General features: G+C 34.2%; 1 protein-coding gene and 1 pseudogene across 1 annotated transcript; one reads left to right on the forward strand and one right to left on the reverse strand.

The window, feature by feature from the left end:
- The first annotated feature begins 2,798 nt into the window (after positions 1 to 2,798).
- Positions 2,799 to 10,150, forward strand: LOC104234682 (uncharacterized; annotated as a pseudogene).
- Positions 10,151 to 10,825: 675 nt separating this feature from the next.
- LOC104234683 (auxin-induced protein 22D-like) lies at positions 10,826 to 12,547 on the reverse strand. The gene is made up of 3 exons (XM_009788288.2): positions 12,154 to 12,547; positions 11,898 to 12,073; positions 10,826 to 11,435 (listed from the first exon to the last, which is right to left on the reverse strand). The coding sequence occupies exons 1-3, from the start codon at positions 12,336 to 12,338 to the stop codon at positions 11,263 to 11,265; spliced, it is 534 nt and encodes a 177-aa protein (XP_009786590.1). The 5' UTR covers positions 12,339 to 12,547; the 3' UTR covers positions 10,826 to 11,262.
- Positions 12,548 to 16,559: the final 4,012 nt, after the last annotated feature.

Here is a 16,559-nt window from a genome sequence, read left to right on the forward strand (position 1 = left end):
AATGATAGCGAGGTCATTTTCGCTTGCACTATTAGTATTATTGTTTGTTATACCTATCATCGGAGGGCTTGGTCGGTTACACTGCTCGTCCGTTTGTTGTATCATGCAAGCTCTTGTGGTTTTCGTAGTCATGCCTGGACCGGGTCTGTTGAGGATGCTCACCAGCGTGTCGGTTAGCCATGCTTCGAGGAGGCCTCTTTTTCATTGGGTTTTGTTATGCTGCAGCGGGGGGGGACCTCTCACGCCTAGGGGAAGCGCTGGGCAGCACGTCCTCGCCTACTGTTTCGCAGCTCTTGTTGATAGCATTCATGAGGTTGCTGGGGAGATCATTTGTTATTCTCGTCCTCTCTCCTTGGTTATGTGCCATGTTGGTTTCTGTACGTACAAAGAGAGAAGAAGATCTTTGGGGTTTGCGAGGTTAGTGACTTCCGTTAATTACGGATCTGAAGGAAACTATAAAATTAACAAAGAAATCACCACAGACGGCGTTAAATTATTTGATAAAAATGTAGATCTCGGTTTAACTAATTAAATTTATATAAATGAAGGTTAATCTTTGTTAACAATAATATCCTAAAAAGAAATTCCTAGTGGTGTAACAAATGATGCGCAGATCTGCTCCAACAGATATATATGACATCATGCAATAGTCAATAGTCAAGAATCAAAATAGAAGTAATGCAATATTGAATGTTGATGAACAATAATAAATGGTATTTATATAAATAAATGTAAAGGAGTCACCCGAGACAAGATGGAAGTAATAAATTCTCTCTGACAATCCAGAATGATGAATAAATCTTTGAGTGCCATAGATATTCTCGGATCTAGTGGAAAAGTGTAGGCAAGAATCTTCGAAAAAGGGTTATTTTTGTGTGATTATAATTGAAACCTGGTTTTCTCTTTCTCAAGTCAAAAGTGTCTTTTACAAAACAGCAAAGGGCCAAATATATCCCTGTACAATGAGAATATATTTAAATATAACCTTTGTTATACTTTGGATCCAAATATATCCCTACCATAATATTATTGGTTCAAATATACCCTTTTTCTTTTACATTTATCTAAGGTGGACATTCAATCCTATGCGGCACTGATATTTGATGAGATGGATATCACATGGCACGCCACCTCAACACCCCTAATCTATATATAAAAGACTAAAATTTGAAATACCAATATTTTTCATGGTAGGGATAATGGTGAGAATAGTGGTAGAGGAGTAGGAAATTTTAGTGGTAGAAAAAAAACTAGAAGAGAAGGGTAAAATGGGTTAGGGCGCTGAGGTGGCAAGCCATGTGGCATCCACCTCATCAAATGTCAGTAGCATGCAAGATTAGATGTCCATTTTGGGCAAACTTAACGGAAAAAGAATATATTTGAACCAATAGTATAATTACAGGGGTATATATGGAGCCAAAGTATAACGAGGGGTAAATTTACACCTTTTATGATAGTGCATGGATATATTTGACCCTTTTCCGTTTACAAAATGAATATCACATGTCTCTTGTCATTGTCTCTCTTTTCTTTTATAGGGAACATGTTTGTAGAAACCCTAATAGTACAAGTGCAGAGAATATCTACTAACAATATTCTCCTTCAAGTCCTATCTTAAAGCTAGCCATTATAACTCTGTCAAGGGCATACAACATCGGCATCTAGGGGTGTTCATAAAAATCCGAAAACTCGAATCAAACCGAAAACCAAACCGACCAAAAAATCCGATACTTTTTGGTTTGGTTTGCTCTTGGTTTTGAAATTTAAAAGTCGATCAAATTTGGTTTGGTTTTGGTTTTAATTAAAAAAATTGAACCAAACCGAATATAGGAGTAACTATTTTAAATTTATTATTACACCTATATATATATATATATATGTGTGTGTGTGTGCGTGTGTGTGTACTTTTATACAAAGTTTTAAAAAAATTATAGTAAATATTAATCGTTTGCACTTTTAGTACAGTTCTTTACCTTTACATTCTAGTTTAATTGGTAGTTTTCTTTTGTTAAGTGTAAGAATCTATTTTATGTTAAAAATAATATATTTTTAATTGAGTCCTTCAATTATTCATCACTATTTGATTCAATTATCATCAATATATCTTGGTAAATAATAGACTTCTCAAAGGACAATTGATTTAATAGTGTTACGTTGAAAATGTGATCACCGAAATGTGTGTTTGGTAGTGTATGTCTTATATTTAAGAAAAAACCGACAAATAACCAAAAAAACCGAAAAACCGACATAAACCGAATCGAGAAAAAACCGACTTAATTGGTTTGGTTTGGTTCTAATATTTGAAAAACCGACTTAATTGATTTGGTTTCTTTTTAGAGAAAAACCGATCCAAACCGAACCATGAACACCCCTATCGGCATCGATTATTGACGACTCCTCGACTTTGATCGTTGGTGACTCTTCGACCACGACCTTCATTGTTGATTAGATCACTCCGACCCATGATGACCTGGAGATGCTTTACCGATATCATTTTAACTTATATTCTAGAAATAGATTTTGACTCATATACATATCTCATGACATGTATCAAATCAAATGGCAAAAATTTTACTTTGTCTTTTAAATCAAATCAAATAGATTTACATGAAATAAAACAGATGGAATATTTAGTCCAACATAAAAGTTGAAAAACATATTTGTTCAACGTAAGGGGGTTGACTTTTAGCACGAAGATAAAATAGAGCAAACTAAAAAAAAAAAGATAAATAAAGCTGCTGATTAACGAACTTAGAAGCAAAGTCATCCCAAATCCTTATTACGATTTCTTCTCTCTCTCTCTCTAAATTTCTCTTACATTCCAAATTTGGGCGGCAAGAATCTCCTACTTTGCGCTCACCTGCTGTTTTCTGAAACATCAAAATACAGACAATTTCTTATAAACAAAAAACAGACCAAGATCCTTAACCTGCATCCTCGGACATGGCTTCTCCTTTTTCTTAAGATCACACGCTTCCCTTTCTCAAAACATTTCCACAAAAAAAAAAGTTGTTCTTTTTTCTTCATTTTGTCCTTCAAATGCTCTTTTTAGCTGAATCCACTTGTAACTTTAAGGCATTTGCAAGATAACAAGTAATACCCAAAATAAATGAAGTTTTTTTATCAAATCAGCGTTTTCTCCTTCATTTTCTGTGTTCTTGCAACTGGGTCCTTTTCTATTGATAATTTTCATCAAGCGTAAGCCGTTTTACTGAATTTTGTACATGCCCTTTTCTGCATGCATCTTAAAATTTACTTCTTTAACTTTGAATTTTTGCTTTCTTTATAATCTTGGAGTGGCATTAGTAATGTCACTACAAAAAAAAAAAAAAAAAAAAGCTGGAATTAGCTATAAACTTGGTGTTAAGTCTCTCGTAGCTAACATAATTTTTTGTTAATTCGTCGTTAAATAGGAGTAGCAACGGATTTTCTGTTTAGCTACATAATTTGTCTGTTGCTATTTTAGTAGTGTGTGGTTCGTTCCATGATATTTGTATGGTACACTTAGCAGTTGCCTCTTAGTCTTGGTATCAGCATTTCATATAGTTTTTTGTGCATCGGCTGGCGTAAAATATAGCTACACAATCAGGTCAAATACTAGGTAATTACAAGTAAATCTCTGATAAAAATCGTAATTGACCTGCTATCACAGGTTAAATTCACTACTTTATATTATCAGTGTATATAACTTAAAATAGTGTTTTTTTGAGGTATCATATTAGTATGATAAAGAGTTATATCAATGAAATTTATCCCCAAAAAGAAGCTATTTTATTATTAAAAATCTATGTAGTGTGGACCAATAATGTTTATTGAGCATGAAGGGCTTCAACTTTTGATAAGATTATGCCATTTTGTGGCTTAGTGGAACTGTTGATGTTGTTTCATTAAACTTTACTTTGTTTGGTTTCAGTTTTTTCTTTTTTCGTACATATTGAGACTGTTACTTTTGCTATCTTTGAATTGCTTCATGTCTTTTTGATGTTTCTAGATATTGCTATGGTTATATTTGACAGGTTTCCTATTGTAGAGCCTGATACCGGTCACACGAAACTTCGCCTTTCAAGAGAAGGACTAGAGGCAATAGAGAAGATAACAACACCCATTGCAGCTGTTGCTGTATGTTTTGCATTAATCTCTTGGTTATTGACCAAACTAAAAATATTATGTGACCAAAAAGCTTTGAAATATGAGTCACCTTGATATTATTTGGTGATTTGAGTTATTGAATAATTTTTGCACTGGCGAAATATGTTTACGCTGAAGCATTTGCTAAACATCTGTTCTTGTTATCTAAATTTCCTGTTGCACCTTCTCTTTCTGTATTATAACATTGCTGCTAAGAATTTCACCAGGTGATTGGCCCATATCGTTCTGGAAAATCGTTCCTCCTTAATCAGCTTCTTTCCCTTTCTTGTAATGAAGGTGATTCCTCAATGATTGCTAGTTCAATTCCCACTTCTGTTTTTACTTGTTAGGTTTCTGCTAATTGGGCAGCCTTAGGTTTTCATGCATTTTCATAAGCAACTGATTTTTCGAGCTCTATGTTTACAGGTTTTGGTGTTGGGCATATGCGCGATACTAAGACAAAAGGTGAGTATGCAAGATTTTGCTGGGTGCTGTCTGTCCTAGGGAGATGTAGACATTATTTAACATGATGTTTACCTTTTCTTCCAGGGATATGGGTTTGGGGTACTCCAATAGAGTTGGACATCAATGGAGTAAAAACTTCTGTTTTCTACCTTGACACTGAGGGTTTTGAAAGTATTGGAAAGTCAAACATATATGATGATCGGTAATATGAAACCCCTGAGAGATAATATTTCTACAATAATGTGTGACTAGTCATGTTTTTCTATTCTCTGTTATGCAGGATTTTTGCCCTTGCAACTGTTCTGAGTTCCGTGCTTATATATAATTTACCTGAGACGGTTCGTTTCTCTGTCTATGACTTCCACTCTCTTTGTTTGCGATATTCGGAGTGGATATCTCTTAGTCTTTTCATCTTCTGTTGCAACAGAAAAAAGAATTAGATATCCATAATACTGAGTGGTGGAATAAAGATATTAGTAATCAATGGATGAGAGATTGGTTGTTGCGTCAAGTTACTTGTGCAAATCTATGCTGTGTTAGGTTAGGATGCTCATTTAAATGATGCTACATAACAAAGTTTAAATCAATGCCCACCAAAACTTTGTTTTAAGTGCAAGCATGATGTATATATTGACAAACAAAATGCTTTAGAAGATGTACGCATTATGTTTGGGCTTGTGTATTACTGGAAAGAATATGCAGGGTTCCACAATTATATATATATGTGATAAAAATACTGTCTGCGGTGAGCCGGTGACCTAGTTCCTTTAATCAGGTTTTCTCTTATGGTAGAGTAATTCTTGTGAGGTAATTGACAAGAGCAATAATTAAGAAGGGCTAATAGATCATGATACAAATGTGAGTATTTTTCTGCTGAGAACAGTTAATGAATAGAATTAATCTTAATCTAGAGTCTCCTTCAAGCTCTGTTGCATTTAGCAATATTGAAACTGGTTGAGTCAGATATGTATTGCTCTGTTATAAAGAGTATCTTAGCTGATTCAAAATCGTATCTGCTACTATTGTGCAAAAGCAAATGCTTTATTCTGTCATTCATATAATCCACGTGAGAGGCCAGCACGTGCAGAGTTAACAGAACAAGATTGTACTGAAGATGTACAGTCCTTGCCCCACATATTCATGTCTAAATAGATTGAATATTGGTGTCTTAATTAATATGCTTCAGGTTGTGACTCTATGGGCGGAAGCTTATATACTAGCCTCTCGGTACAAGAAAGATCGACTTCCTTAATGGTGTTTTGTGCATTTGTTTTATGTTTTAGATCCGTGAAGCTGACATATCCCGACTGTCATTTGCACATGAACTTGCTGAAGAGTTCTATGGAAGGTCCAATTTTTAATCAATTGTTTCAAAAGTTTTCAGTCTCATGTTATGACTTTTTTGTTTCTAAGTTATTCACAGCCTCTTTTCTTTTCTGACTATGTTGTTTCATCGATGTTCATCACTTTCCAGAGTGAAGGTAAGCATTTATCTTTGATTTATCTTTCACCTCAACAAAGGGCCAAAGAAAGAAAGGAAGAAACAGATTCTTAACAAGATAAGTGACATGCTTATGGGGTGGATGTTGTGTAGGGGCAAGGCGTCGCTTTCGAACCTGCAAAACTCCTATGGCTTATCCAGCGTGATTTTCTACGTAAGTCGAGAAAAATTGCCATATATGTTCCTAACTGCATTTTAATAAATGTGGATGTCGTGTGTTTATGGAATACAGCCTCCAATATAATCTATTTGTTACTATCAACAGAAGGAAAATCTGTGCAAGAAATGGTCAACGAAGCTCTGCAACGAGTCCCCAATAGTGATGGTTGGTTCGCTTATCTTTATTTGCACGTATAATAAATAACTTTAGTGTCTATTGAAAAGTTAACTATGGTTTTATCTTTATGTTTCTGCAGGTAATAAAAATATTGATAAGGTACTTCTATATACTGCATTCTGCAAATTATAAAGATACTTGCATAAATAGGTATGTTTTACTTGTTCGTTTCATCATATCAGGTGAATCAGATTCGAGATTCGTTAGCTGTAATGGGCGACAATAGCACCGCCTTCAGCTTACCACAAGTATGAACTTACCTTTGCTATGAATTATTACCCGTAAAACGGTATAGTTAAATTTATATGTGGTTTATAGACAAGTGAATTAATTTGATCCAAAAAATTAGACAAAAATATAAGACTTAGCCATAAAATCGAGATAAACGACAGATATCTTGGTTCCGAACGCAAAGCTACCAGGAGCAATAAGAACAATGCACATAAACAAGAAAGTAAAATGTTATTTGAGCTTTTGATGAAGTATAGTGTCTGTTTGTCAGAAAATTCGTGTCTTTACCATGATGATAGAGCTCTCTATTTATAGTTATACCTAGGAAACAAGGTCCTAGGATTAAGCTCCTCTTTAATGACAATTATGATGGCCATTGAAGAATGTGTAACGGTGGACAGTGAATGTCATATTCTCTGTAACGGATCATGCACTTAATGCTGTAAATATTTTTCATTGAATACTACCAGATGGCGACATTTATTTTGTCTTTATGAGTATCATTCTCTCCGATGACAAGCGGGATCATTGCCTCCAGGTTTGGCTATCCTCTGTCTTCGGTTCCACATGTCGCTTTCTCATGCGATCATTAAATATGAACATAATTTACCCCGTACAATGCATCAATCTTTTCTTCTTGATTTTGTAATTCACAACTTACCGCAATGACAATAGTTGACTTGGATTCATTTAGACATCAATCTTTGTTCATTGATTTTTTTCTTTGTATGCTCTTATATTATTCCTGTATACTAATTTCTTGATGTTATTTGTTACCTAGTGGTAGACACCAGGCACTTCATTATTCTTCTTATGGTTAGCAGTTGTTGTCTCTCCAACAATTCTGTTGCTCCAAAATAGATTAGATAATCTTCTTGTTTTTGGAGGTAGGTGTGGGTGGAGGAAGGTTTGGGATAGTAGGGAAGGGGAAAACAAATAAATTCTTTGTACTAGAATTTGTTTAAATATCCGTAAGCAGGTGTATCTGTGGTTAAGCTATCTATATTACAATTCCAACTTAGTGTTCATCAAGAAACACGAGGAGCTTAGCCCCCCCCCCACCCCCCACCCCACCCCCATCCTATTTTGTGGAATAATAAAGATGCATGCTGAGGATATTGTAGCAGCCTTGATATCTTGTCAGCTAAGCATTTTTCTTATTAGAACTTGGAATGATGCATCAACACTCTTAGCTTTTCTGCAGCCTCATCTTCAGCGTACGAAGCTTTGTCACATGAAGGACGCTGAGCTGGATCCTGATTATGTCAAGAAGAGGGAGCATTTGAAAGAAGTTGTAGCATCTATTATTCGTCCAAAGATTGTCCAGGGTAAATCTCTCAATGGAAAGGAGTTCGTATCATTTCTTGAGCAGGTTTTTGTCTCTTATCTGTTAACTTTCCTTCTTTCCGTTCAACTGCTTTTTGAGAACTGATGCGATTGTTCTAACCCTGTCTCTTTAATGGTAAATTGGTGTCAGATACTTGATGCCTTGAATAAAGGAGAGATCCCAGCGACGGGTTCCCTTGTGGAGGTTTTTAACAAGGGTATCTTAGAACAATGTCTAAAACTGTACACTGACCAGATGGCTAACACGGTTTTACCTATGCGAGCAGAGTCTTTGCAAAAAGCTCATGAAGAGCAGAGAGATGCTGCAATGAAAGTTTTTGACGAACAGCATTTTGGTCGTCAGCATGCAAGGAGATCAGTTGATCAAATGGAAGAGGAGATTAAAAAGGTTAAGATTTAGAGTAGCAAAGCATGGTTTTTATGCATCCCTATAAATTTTGCTTAATTTCATGTATTTGCAGGAGTATGAGAATATCATGTTGGCAAATGAATATCAATCCTCAAAGGTGTGTGAGGCTTTTTATACTAGATGTGAAGACAAAATGGACGAACTTCAAACCCTCAGGCTTCCTTCAATGGCAAAATTCAACGCTGGCTTCCTCCAATGCAACCAAAGTTTTGCAAGAGAATGTGTCGGACCTTCTAAAAGCAACTATGAACAGCGAATGATGAAGGTTTTCCCACACTTAGTTTTTAGCTCTTTCTAACTTCATCATTGGATTTTTTTATTACTATTTTTAATTGTTGTGTTTAATGTAACCTACTCTCAGCAGTAAAAAATGTATATATCTTATAATTATGCAGATGTTGAGGAAATCAAAATCATTATTCATTAAGGAATACAATCAGCGACTATTTAATTGGCTGGTGGTTTTCTCACTTGTTATGGTGGTGTTAGGGCGGTTCGTTATAAAGTTGTTTTTGGTCGAGATTGGCGCATGGATACTTTTTATCTTCTTAGAAACATATACAAGGATGTTTTGGTCCGCTGAGTCACTTTACTACAATCCAGTCTGGCATTCTTTTCTAGCAACTTGGGAAACACTTGTGTATAATCCTATCCTTGATCTGGACAGGTGAACTAACTTTACCTTTTATTGCTTAAATTTAGTATCATTTTTAAGTATCTTTGTGAATTTCTAATTTTCTGTTTCTACGAAGCATAGTACAAGAGTATTGTAGGAGCCATTAAGCAGAGTTGCTTTCTGTTATTGTCATTCATGATGTGTTAGATATGGCCATCCTTGTGTATCATTGTCATATGACAACTAGGCACATTTTGTAGTTACTTCATTTTGAAGCTCAAACTGTAAAAGAATTTTAGTTTTGTAGTCTTGAAGTAAAAGTAATTTCTCCGTTCCATTTTATATGACATTTCTTTTTTAGTAAAGGACAACCCGATGGACTAAGTTCCCGCTATGCACAAGGTCCAGGGAAGGGCCGGACCACAAGAGTCTATTGTACGTAGTATTCTCTAGACTGTTTCCACGGCTCGAATCCATGATTTCCTGATCACATGGTGTAACTTTACCAGTTACGCCAACTTTTTAGTATGTTTCTGAAAGAATGATCTTTTTATTTTTTTAAACTCTTTAAATTTCTCATTCTACCCTTAAAGACATACTCTTATAGTCGTAGAAATGTCATGGGATGTTTGAGATGACAAAAACTGAGGGTCCTTTTGTATGTGCCAAAAGTTTTTTGTGTTTTCCTTAACCTCCATGTTTAGTCAAACATTGCAATATAAACTGAAACGGAGGAAGTAGTGTTATAGCAGCGGATTTAATGACGATTGAGGATATTCTAATATTTTGGTTTCTAAAAGTTTCACTTGTTTGGTGCTGCAGATGGGCAATTCACATTTGTGTGATAGCTGTGATACTTGTGGTTTGTTGGCGATGTTATGGGAGAAGGAACATTAGCTCCATGTTGTTGTTACCTGTGTACAGCAGTCATAAAGATAGTCGAAGATCAGAGTAGTTGATCAGTAGCTTCTTAGGTATATACAAATGTTACAAACTTTTCATTTTCAATTCTCTTTATACCCTTCAATCCAAAATTGTAACATTTGGAAATGTTGTATTGCTATCATTCATTCTCTCTTTAACACTAACAATACACAACAGTTTACTTCCCTCCAACCTGTAACCTTCGTTTACTACTGTTATTCAGAGGCGGATCTAGGATATTTAGAACATCGATACACCACTAAAGAAAGGAGTAAAAAAGTATTAAGTGAGAATCGATCCCTATTCCTTTGGATAAATAACTTAGTATTCTATCAAGTGCACCATTCAGTCTTTTTGGAGTATGAATACCAACAAATAATATTAGAATAATTTTAGAAAAATACATACATAAAATACGTAGTTTGGCAAAGACTATGGGTTCACATGCCCTATAATCTAGCTTGTAAATACGCCTTTGCTGTCATTATACAATGAAAAGTAAGACATATAAATTGGAACTGAGGAAGTATCTTTTACTGGAGGGATTAAGAGGGTAGAAATAAATTACATTTTGAATAGAGTTCTACTTTTTTAGTTGTCTTCTATTGCTTGAGTAGTTTTGTGGTAATTGCTCTAGTCATACATTTTTAAAATGTTTATGGGAAAATTACGTTTACTCTAAAATTGAGTATACCCTTAAAAAAAATTGCGCTTATAACTCCGTATTACAACACTTGTTTTGGCCAAAAAAACTACAATACTAATTGAGCTTTTAAATGATTTACTGCTTTTCTCGGATTCAGTTTAGCAATTAACATTCAACATAACATTTGATATTGCGCTAATTTTTTAATCTCTGACCCCATATTGTATATGTATATGTATATACTCTTTGAAAATATATAGCAAATTCTTCAAAAAAACAAATACAAAAAACTCTTTGTACAAGAAAAACTGAAGCTATACATTCTCTATACAAGACTAAAACCATGGAGATATAAATCCCCAGCCTTCTCTCTTTCTTGTTCACGTTGATTTGATTGCAGATCTGAGTATATTTCCCAGCTTAGGCTTAGGATTTTATACGTAGCGGCGGATACAACAATGAGTTCACAGGCTTAGTCTTTCTGAAATGACGGATCCAACAATGAGTTTGAAGATTAGGCAGATCTAATCCAGTACTTTGAGGCCGAACCTTATACTATGTGTCGTGAAAACACAAGTACATAGAGTTAGATAAACATTTTAGAACTCTTCGAACGCAAGACACGAAAACATCGTCTAAATTCTGAATTCGTCACTGTCTACAAAGATGCTAAACCTTTAGCGTCAGATCCTTTCATAATTCTAAGTCTTTTGCAAGAGTTGATGAACATATCCCAAGGTACATCCCCAGCAAGCATCCAATCACCATCTTTGTCTTCATAAGTTGGTACATAATCAGATCCATTGTAACCTTCTCTTTCTGAGTATACTCCTGAAATTCATAAATAAAAAAGAAAAGGTAAGACTTTGATCCAGCAGGTACGATTACATATAGGACTAAATGCGAGGCAGATCTATGGCGGGTTAATTATGTGGATTCAACTGATTCATTATTTTCAGCTCAATCTATGTATGTATGTAGAAAAAAAAAAGTACTTTCGTCCAATTGATGTGGCGGTGTACAAAGTTTCAAACAAGTTTTTCGTTGATCATAAAAAATTTCATATGTCTTTTAATTATTTTGAACTGTTATTATTGTGACTTGTATTACTTTTACATAATTTTCAAATATGCAAATTTTGTTCCAAAAAAACAGATTCTATGTCAGAATTCAGTCAAAATTAAGATTCTGCGTCCTAATATACGGTCAAAATTTGACATATAAATTGGAACAAAAGGACAACATATATACATCTAATGAATTCGCTCTCTAAATTTTGAAATATTAACTTACCAATGGAGCACTTGAACATGTTCTCTAAAGCCTCGAGTAATTGTGAGTAGCTTTTGTAAAGATTAAGGTCAATTTTTCTAAGGTAAGCTGCTCCATCCATGCTCACTTTCACGTAGCTTGCTTGTAAAACATTCTTTCTGTAAGATCGAACTGGTGGCCAACCAACAACTTGTGCTCTGAGAATTATCAAAACAAAAGTTGTTAATACATCATTAAAATATTCTAAAAGAAAATATTGTCACATAAATTGACTTACTTTGGCACGGGCTCATCAGTATTTCCATTATCCATCTCTGATGAAAGTCTTTTGTTGCTAACTTTAGCACCAAAATTAGTAGAAGATGATGGCTTCTCGTGTTGATCATCTGACCCAGGTAAACCTAATCTTAGCTCAGTTGCCTTTAAATTCAGATCATCTTTCTCGTACGTTACAGCTGCCATTTCTATTCTTGGATGATAACTTATTTGTTTGTGAGTTTTCCGATGAAATCTTGAAGTAGTTCCGATGACAAATTAAAAAAAACGAGATGAAGAATAGTTTGCAATTGTTGTGAATAATGAATGAGAAGGGAACGTAGGACTCAATGTTTTATAGGATGATTAAAGAGAGACAATCCGTAGACGACTTATTCTCTCTGTGCATGAATTTCCTAACACGCCAATTATTACTTCTTCACGCCCTTTCTACCCACGCGCTCCCTACAAATTAATTATATTCATGTCCAAACACAACTCTAATTTTTAAATATCATTTTCACATAAATTTTTATTTTTTTATTTTTTTAAAATTTTACAATTCTTATGTCCAAACGCCCACTAGGTATTCGCTTTCGAGTCCCAAATAATTTAAATTTGTATCTTATAAGGGCTATTAAAGGAGGAAAGCACTTCATATTAGAATTCTTTTTAACTACTTGAACTCGAGAAATTTAGTTAGGATGAATTGGACCACAATCCTTGTTAGTTCAGAGATTATGGGGCACGTGAACCCATAGTTTTTATGTAAAATAAGATAGTTTACGTACATATTTTTTAAAATTGGTATAATATCAATTGTTGGCACTCATGCTCTATGAAGGCCGGATGGTGAACTTAGTTGAAGGTTGAGTTTATTTAACAAGAGAATAGAGATAAATTCTCACTTAATACACTTTTTTCTCCTTTTTTTAGTAATATACTCATGTACTAGAAATCCTAAATCTGCCCCTGTGTTGGTTCTCTCAATTTATTTTATGTGACTATCTTTTTAGCACTTTTTCTGGTCCATCTACTTAATACTCTTTACTTATGGATTTAATTTAAAATATGCACTTTATAAATTTTAAAAATTTATCATTTTATCTAATAACATACTTTTATAGTCATATAAATAATACGAAACATTCAAAATTATAGAATTTAAAATTCTCTTTTTCTTTCTAAAATTCCTTACCCAATCAAAAGCCACCATACAAATTAAAGCGGAAAGAGTATATTTTCATAAAAATGATCCCTTATACAAATTTTGGGCTATTTAATTTAAACAATTATGCAACAAAAACACATATTCTCTCCATTTCAATTTATGTGAACTTGTTTTCTTTTAATAGTCACACAAAATATGTGCCTTATTTTATATTATAAGTTTAAAAATCTTCTCTTTTTTCTTAAATTTCGTACTCAATCAAATAGGAACACATAAATTAAAACGAAGGGAAGGGAGTATATAACATATTAGAATAACAAGTTTAGTTTTTTTTAAAGATTTAAATAAAACGGGTAAGAGTGAAAAGTGAGGTGGCACGTGTGTTCTACGCGCGTTTGGCGTAGGATGGTCCCAGAACACGGGTTGTAAGTGAATTTGTCGGTCACATGAGAGACATGAATGAGTCGACTGAAGTGAGATGAGGGAACATGGAACAGACACCGACAACTTGAGGTATTTAAGGTGGTGGTCCAGAAAATGGACGGTCCAGATTTGTTGTACTGAGATTGACCGAGTGAATTCAGGAGCGTTGGATCATGCGGAAATCGTTAAAGGGTAGTGGGTCAAAACTTCCCGCATGTGAGGTGGGTCCCAAGCATTTTGGTTTGATGAGGTTTTAGGTATGGGCAAAAAAGCTACAATTGTTTTTTAATTTTCCAAAAAAAAAAAAAAGTATATTGCTTTTCATTTACTTTTTTTTTGGCTAAATAGAAGGATTTGTTATTAATAAAGTAGGAAATTAAAAAATATCAGTACAACATGGAACTGCATCGTTATCCCTAAATAGTCTTTGCAAAATAGTAAAAAAATAAATAAAGGTTGTTTACTTCAAAATGCGTCTTCGCACTCACCACTTATATGTGAGTCCAAGGTACTCCCATATTTTGCTAAAATATGTGCGACTTGATTCCTTTCACGGCAGGTGTGCCTAACGGGCAGTTGACCCACTGCCTCAAGCAGGAACCTGCGGTCATGTAGAAAATTAACATAAGCTAAGCTTTGGTGTCCTCTTGCTTTTTTATTTCTCATCTCGTATATTTGATATCTGCAGTCGAGCTCCGACTAATTGATACCCACTCAGTATAAAATTCACTAATGGAGAAATGCTTCCTGTGCCTTACCAAAAAAAATTATTGCTAGAATTTGGACCCAAAATCTCTAACGAAAGTGAAGGAATTCTATTATTCTTACCACATCATAATAGTGAATGTAAGTTACATGAATTATGCATTATAATTAGTGGACCTACCTTCAAATTTGTTTAGAATTTTATATTGTTGCTAGTATAGTTTATTATATTAATTCTAACTATAATAAACTCTGAAGTGATAATAATTGTGTAACTATTTAGCAGAAATTACATGGATGAACTATGCTTTATTTAACTATAATTATTAATATCCAGCCATAGTTAACTACCATATAAACAAATGACATATGCTATCACCTTAAATTTATTAGTAACATGAATCATTTGTTTAAGGTCCAAGTTCAAGGAATTCTGATGAACATGAGATAGTGTGGGAAAAAATAAAAAATAATTAGATTTACGGCCGGTACTTGAAAAATAGCCACAATTTTAAAAGTAATTGAAATTTAGTCACTTTTTATGTAAAGATAAAATATAAACAAAAATACCTTTAAAAATACAGAAATATTCTAGCATAATATAATGGAGTTCAAATTTTTTTACATATAAACTTCCAACATAATGTGTTGGAGTTCTAACATAACATACGCAGATGCGGAACTAGGATTTGAAGGTTATGGGTTATGACATCATTGAACCCTAGCTCGTGTTAGTTACTGGGTTCGCAAAAAAAAATTCTATAAATTTAATGAATTTTTAATACAAATACAGGATTTAAGCAAAAACTACTCGGCTCGTCTCAATCCGTAGCTACTACACTGTCTCCGCCCCTGAATATGCGGGAAGTTTATATGCAGGAGCTTCATAATCCAGCATGTTATGCTAGAACTTTCTGTGTGAAATTCCAACATAATATGCTAGAAGTCTATACACAGGAGTATTATGCTGGAATTTTCCGTGTGCTGGAGTTCCAACATAATATGCTGGAAGTTTATATACAGGAGCTCCATAATCTTGCATATTATGCTGGAACTTTCCGTGTGCTGGAGTTCCAACATAATATGCTGGAAGTTTATACGCAGGAGCTCCATAATCCCGCAAATTATGCTGAAAAATTCAGTGTTTTAGCAATATAGTGGCTATTTTTCAATAACTTTGCAAACGCGGGCTATTTTTCAATTATCATTCCGAAAACTGACTTATCCGCGCTATTTTCACATAGAGTGTGCTGCTATTGGGTTTTCTTTTTTGTTGCCCACAGTTTGCTAGTAATTTTCCAAAACCATGGGATTAATTCATCGTATTCCATTCAAAATATGTAGAACAGTGACAAAAGCACTAATGAAACTGCTAGCCGCCGTTGTTTGCAATTTAACCAAGTATTTTGTCCACAAGATTCCTGCTAATCAGACTAATCTATTGCCAGCTCATTTAACAATCGTGTAATAGAAAAAAGATCGAAGAACCATCAAAGATTAATACGGCAGGATTAATATATATGAATCCTCAATCTTTAACATAAATCTCGAGTTCGAGTTATTTGCATGAAATTAAATTAATCGAAGTTAAAATATGAATATGTTAGGTGGAAAATAAAAAAGCGATAAAGAGAATGAAGAGATACATCATTCTCATCAAATTGCTAAGCTTTTGAGAATTAATGACATACCTAACTTTGTTCATATAACGTTGAACGTTCTTCTCATAAAATAAATATGAAAAGAGGAAGAATTAGGAAACGAGTGAGAAACCAGGACAAGTCTGATGTCCCTAGGTTTAAATGCATTGATCGTACCTTCGCCAATTTCATCCACACACTGAACTTTTTTGGTCATTATGCAAATGAATTCTTAGTCCCTACAGCTAATTTTCAGCATAATATAGCTGTAGCTATGACTACATTCTCACCTCATTTTCTCTTCGACAATGCGTATAACATTTTTTTGGTTTCCAACCCAATCAGGGGCGGATCCACGGTATAAATGTGGTTCACATAAATTCGTGATCCTCGAGTTAAAGTAAATATATAATGTGCATAATTTGGCAAAAATACATATACATATTTAATGGAACCCATGATCAAAAGATGCGAAGTGGTTCACTAGTT

This window comes from Nicotiana sylvestris, chromosome 6 (genome assembly GCF_000393655.2).
Source record: "Nicotiana sylvestris chromosome 6, ASM39365v2, whole genome shotgun sequence".
Lineage (NCBI taxonomy): Eukaryota > Viridiplantae > Streptophyta > Magnoliopsida > Solanales > Solanaceae > Nicotiana > Nicotiana sylvestris.

Bases quoted from the DNA above. Each gene is read 5' to 3' on its own strand.
- LOC104234683 (XM_009788288.2), bottom strand. From the start codon at position 12,338: ATGGCAGCTGTAACGTACGAGAAAGATGATCTGAATTTAAAGGCAACT. The intron at 12,074-12,153 runs GTAAGTCAATTT...GATAATTCTCAG, and splicing joins ACTGATGAGCCCGTGCCAAA to AGCACAAGTTGTTGGTTGGC. The intron at 11,436-11,897 runs GTAAGTTAATAT...TATGAATTTCAG, and splicing joins CATGTTCAAGTGCTCCATTG to GAGTATACTCAGAAAGAGAA.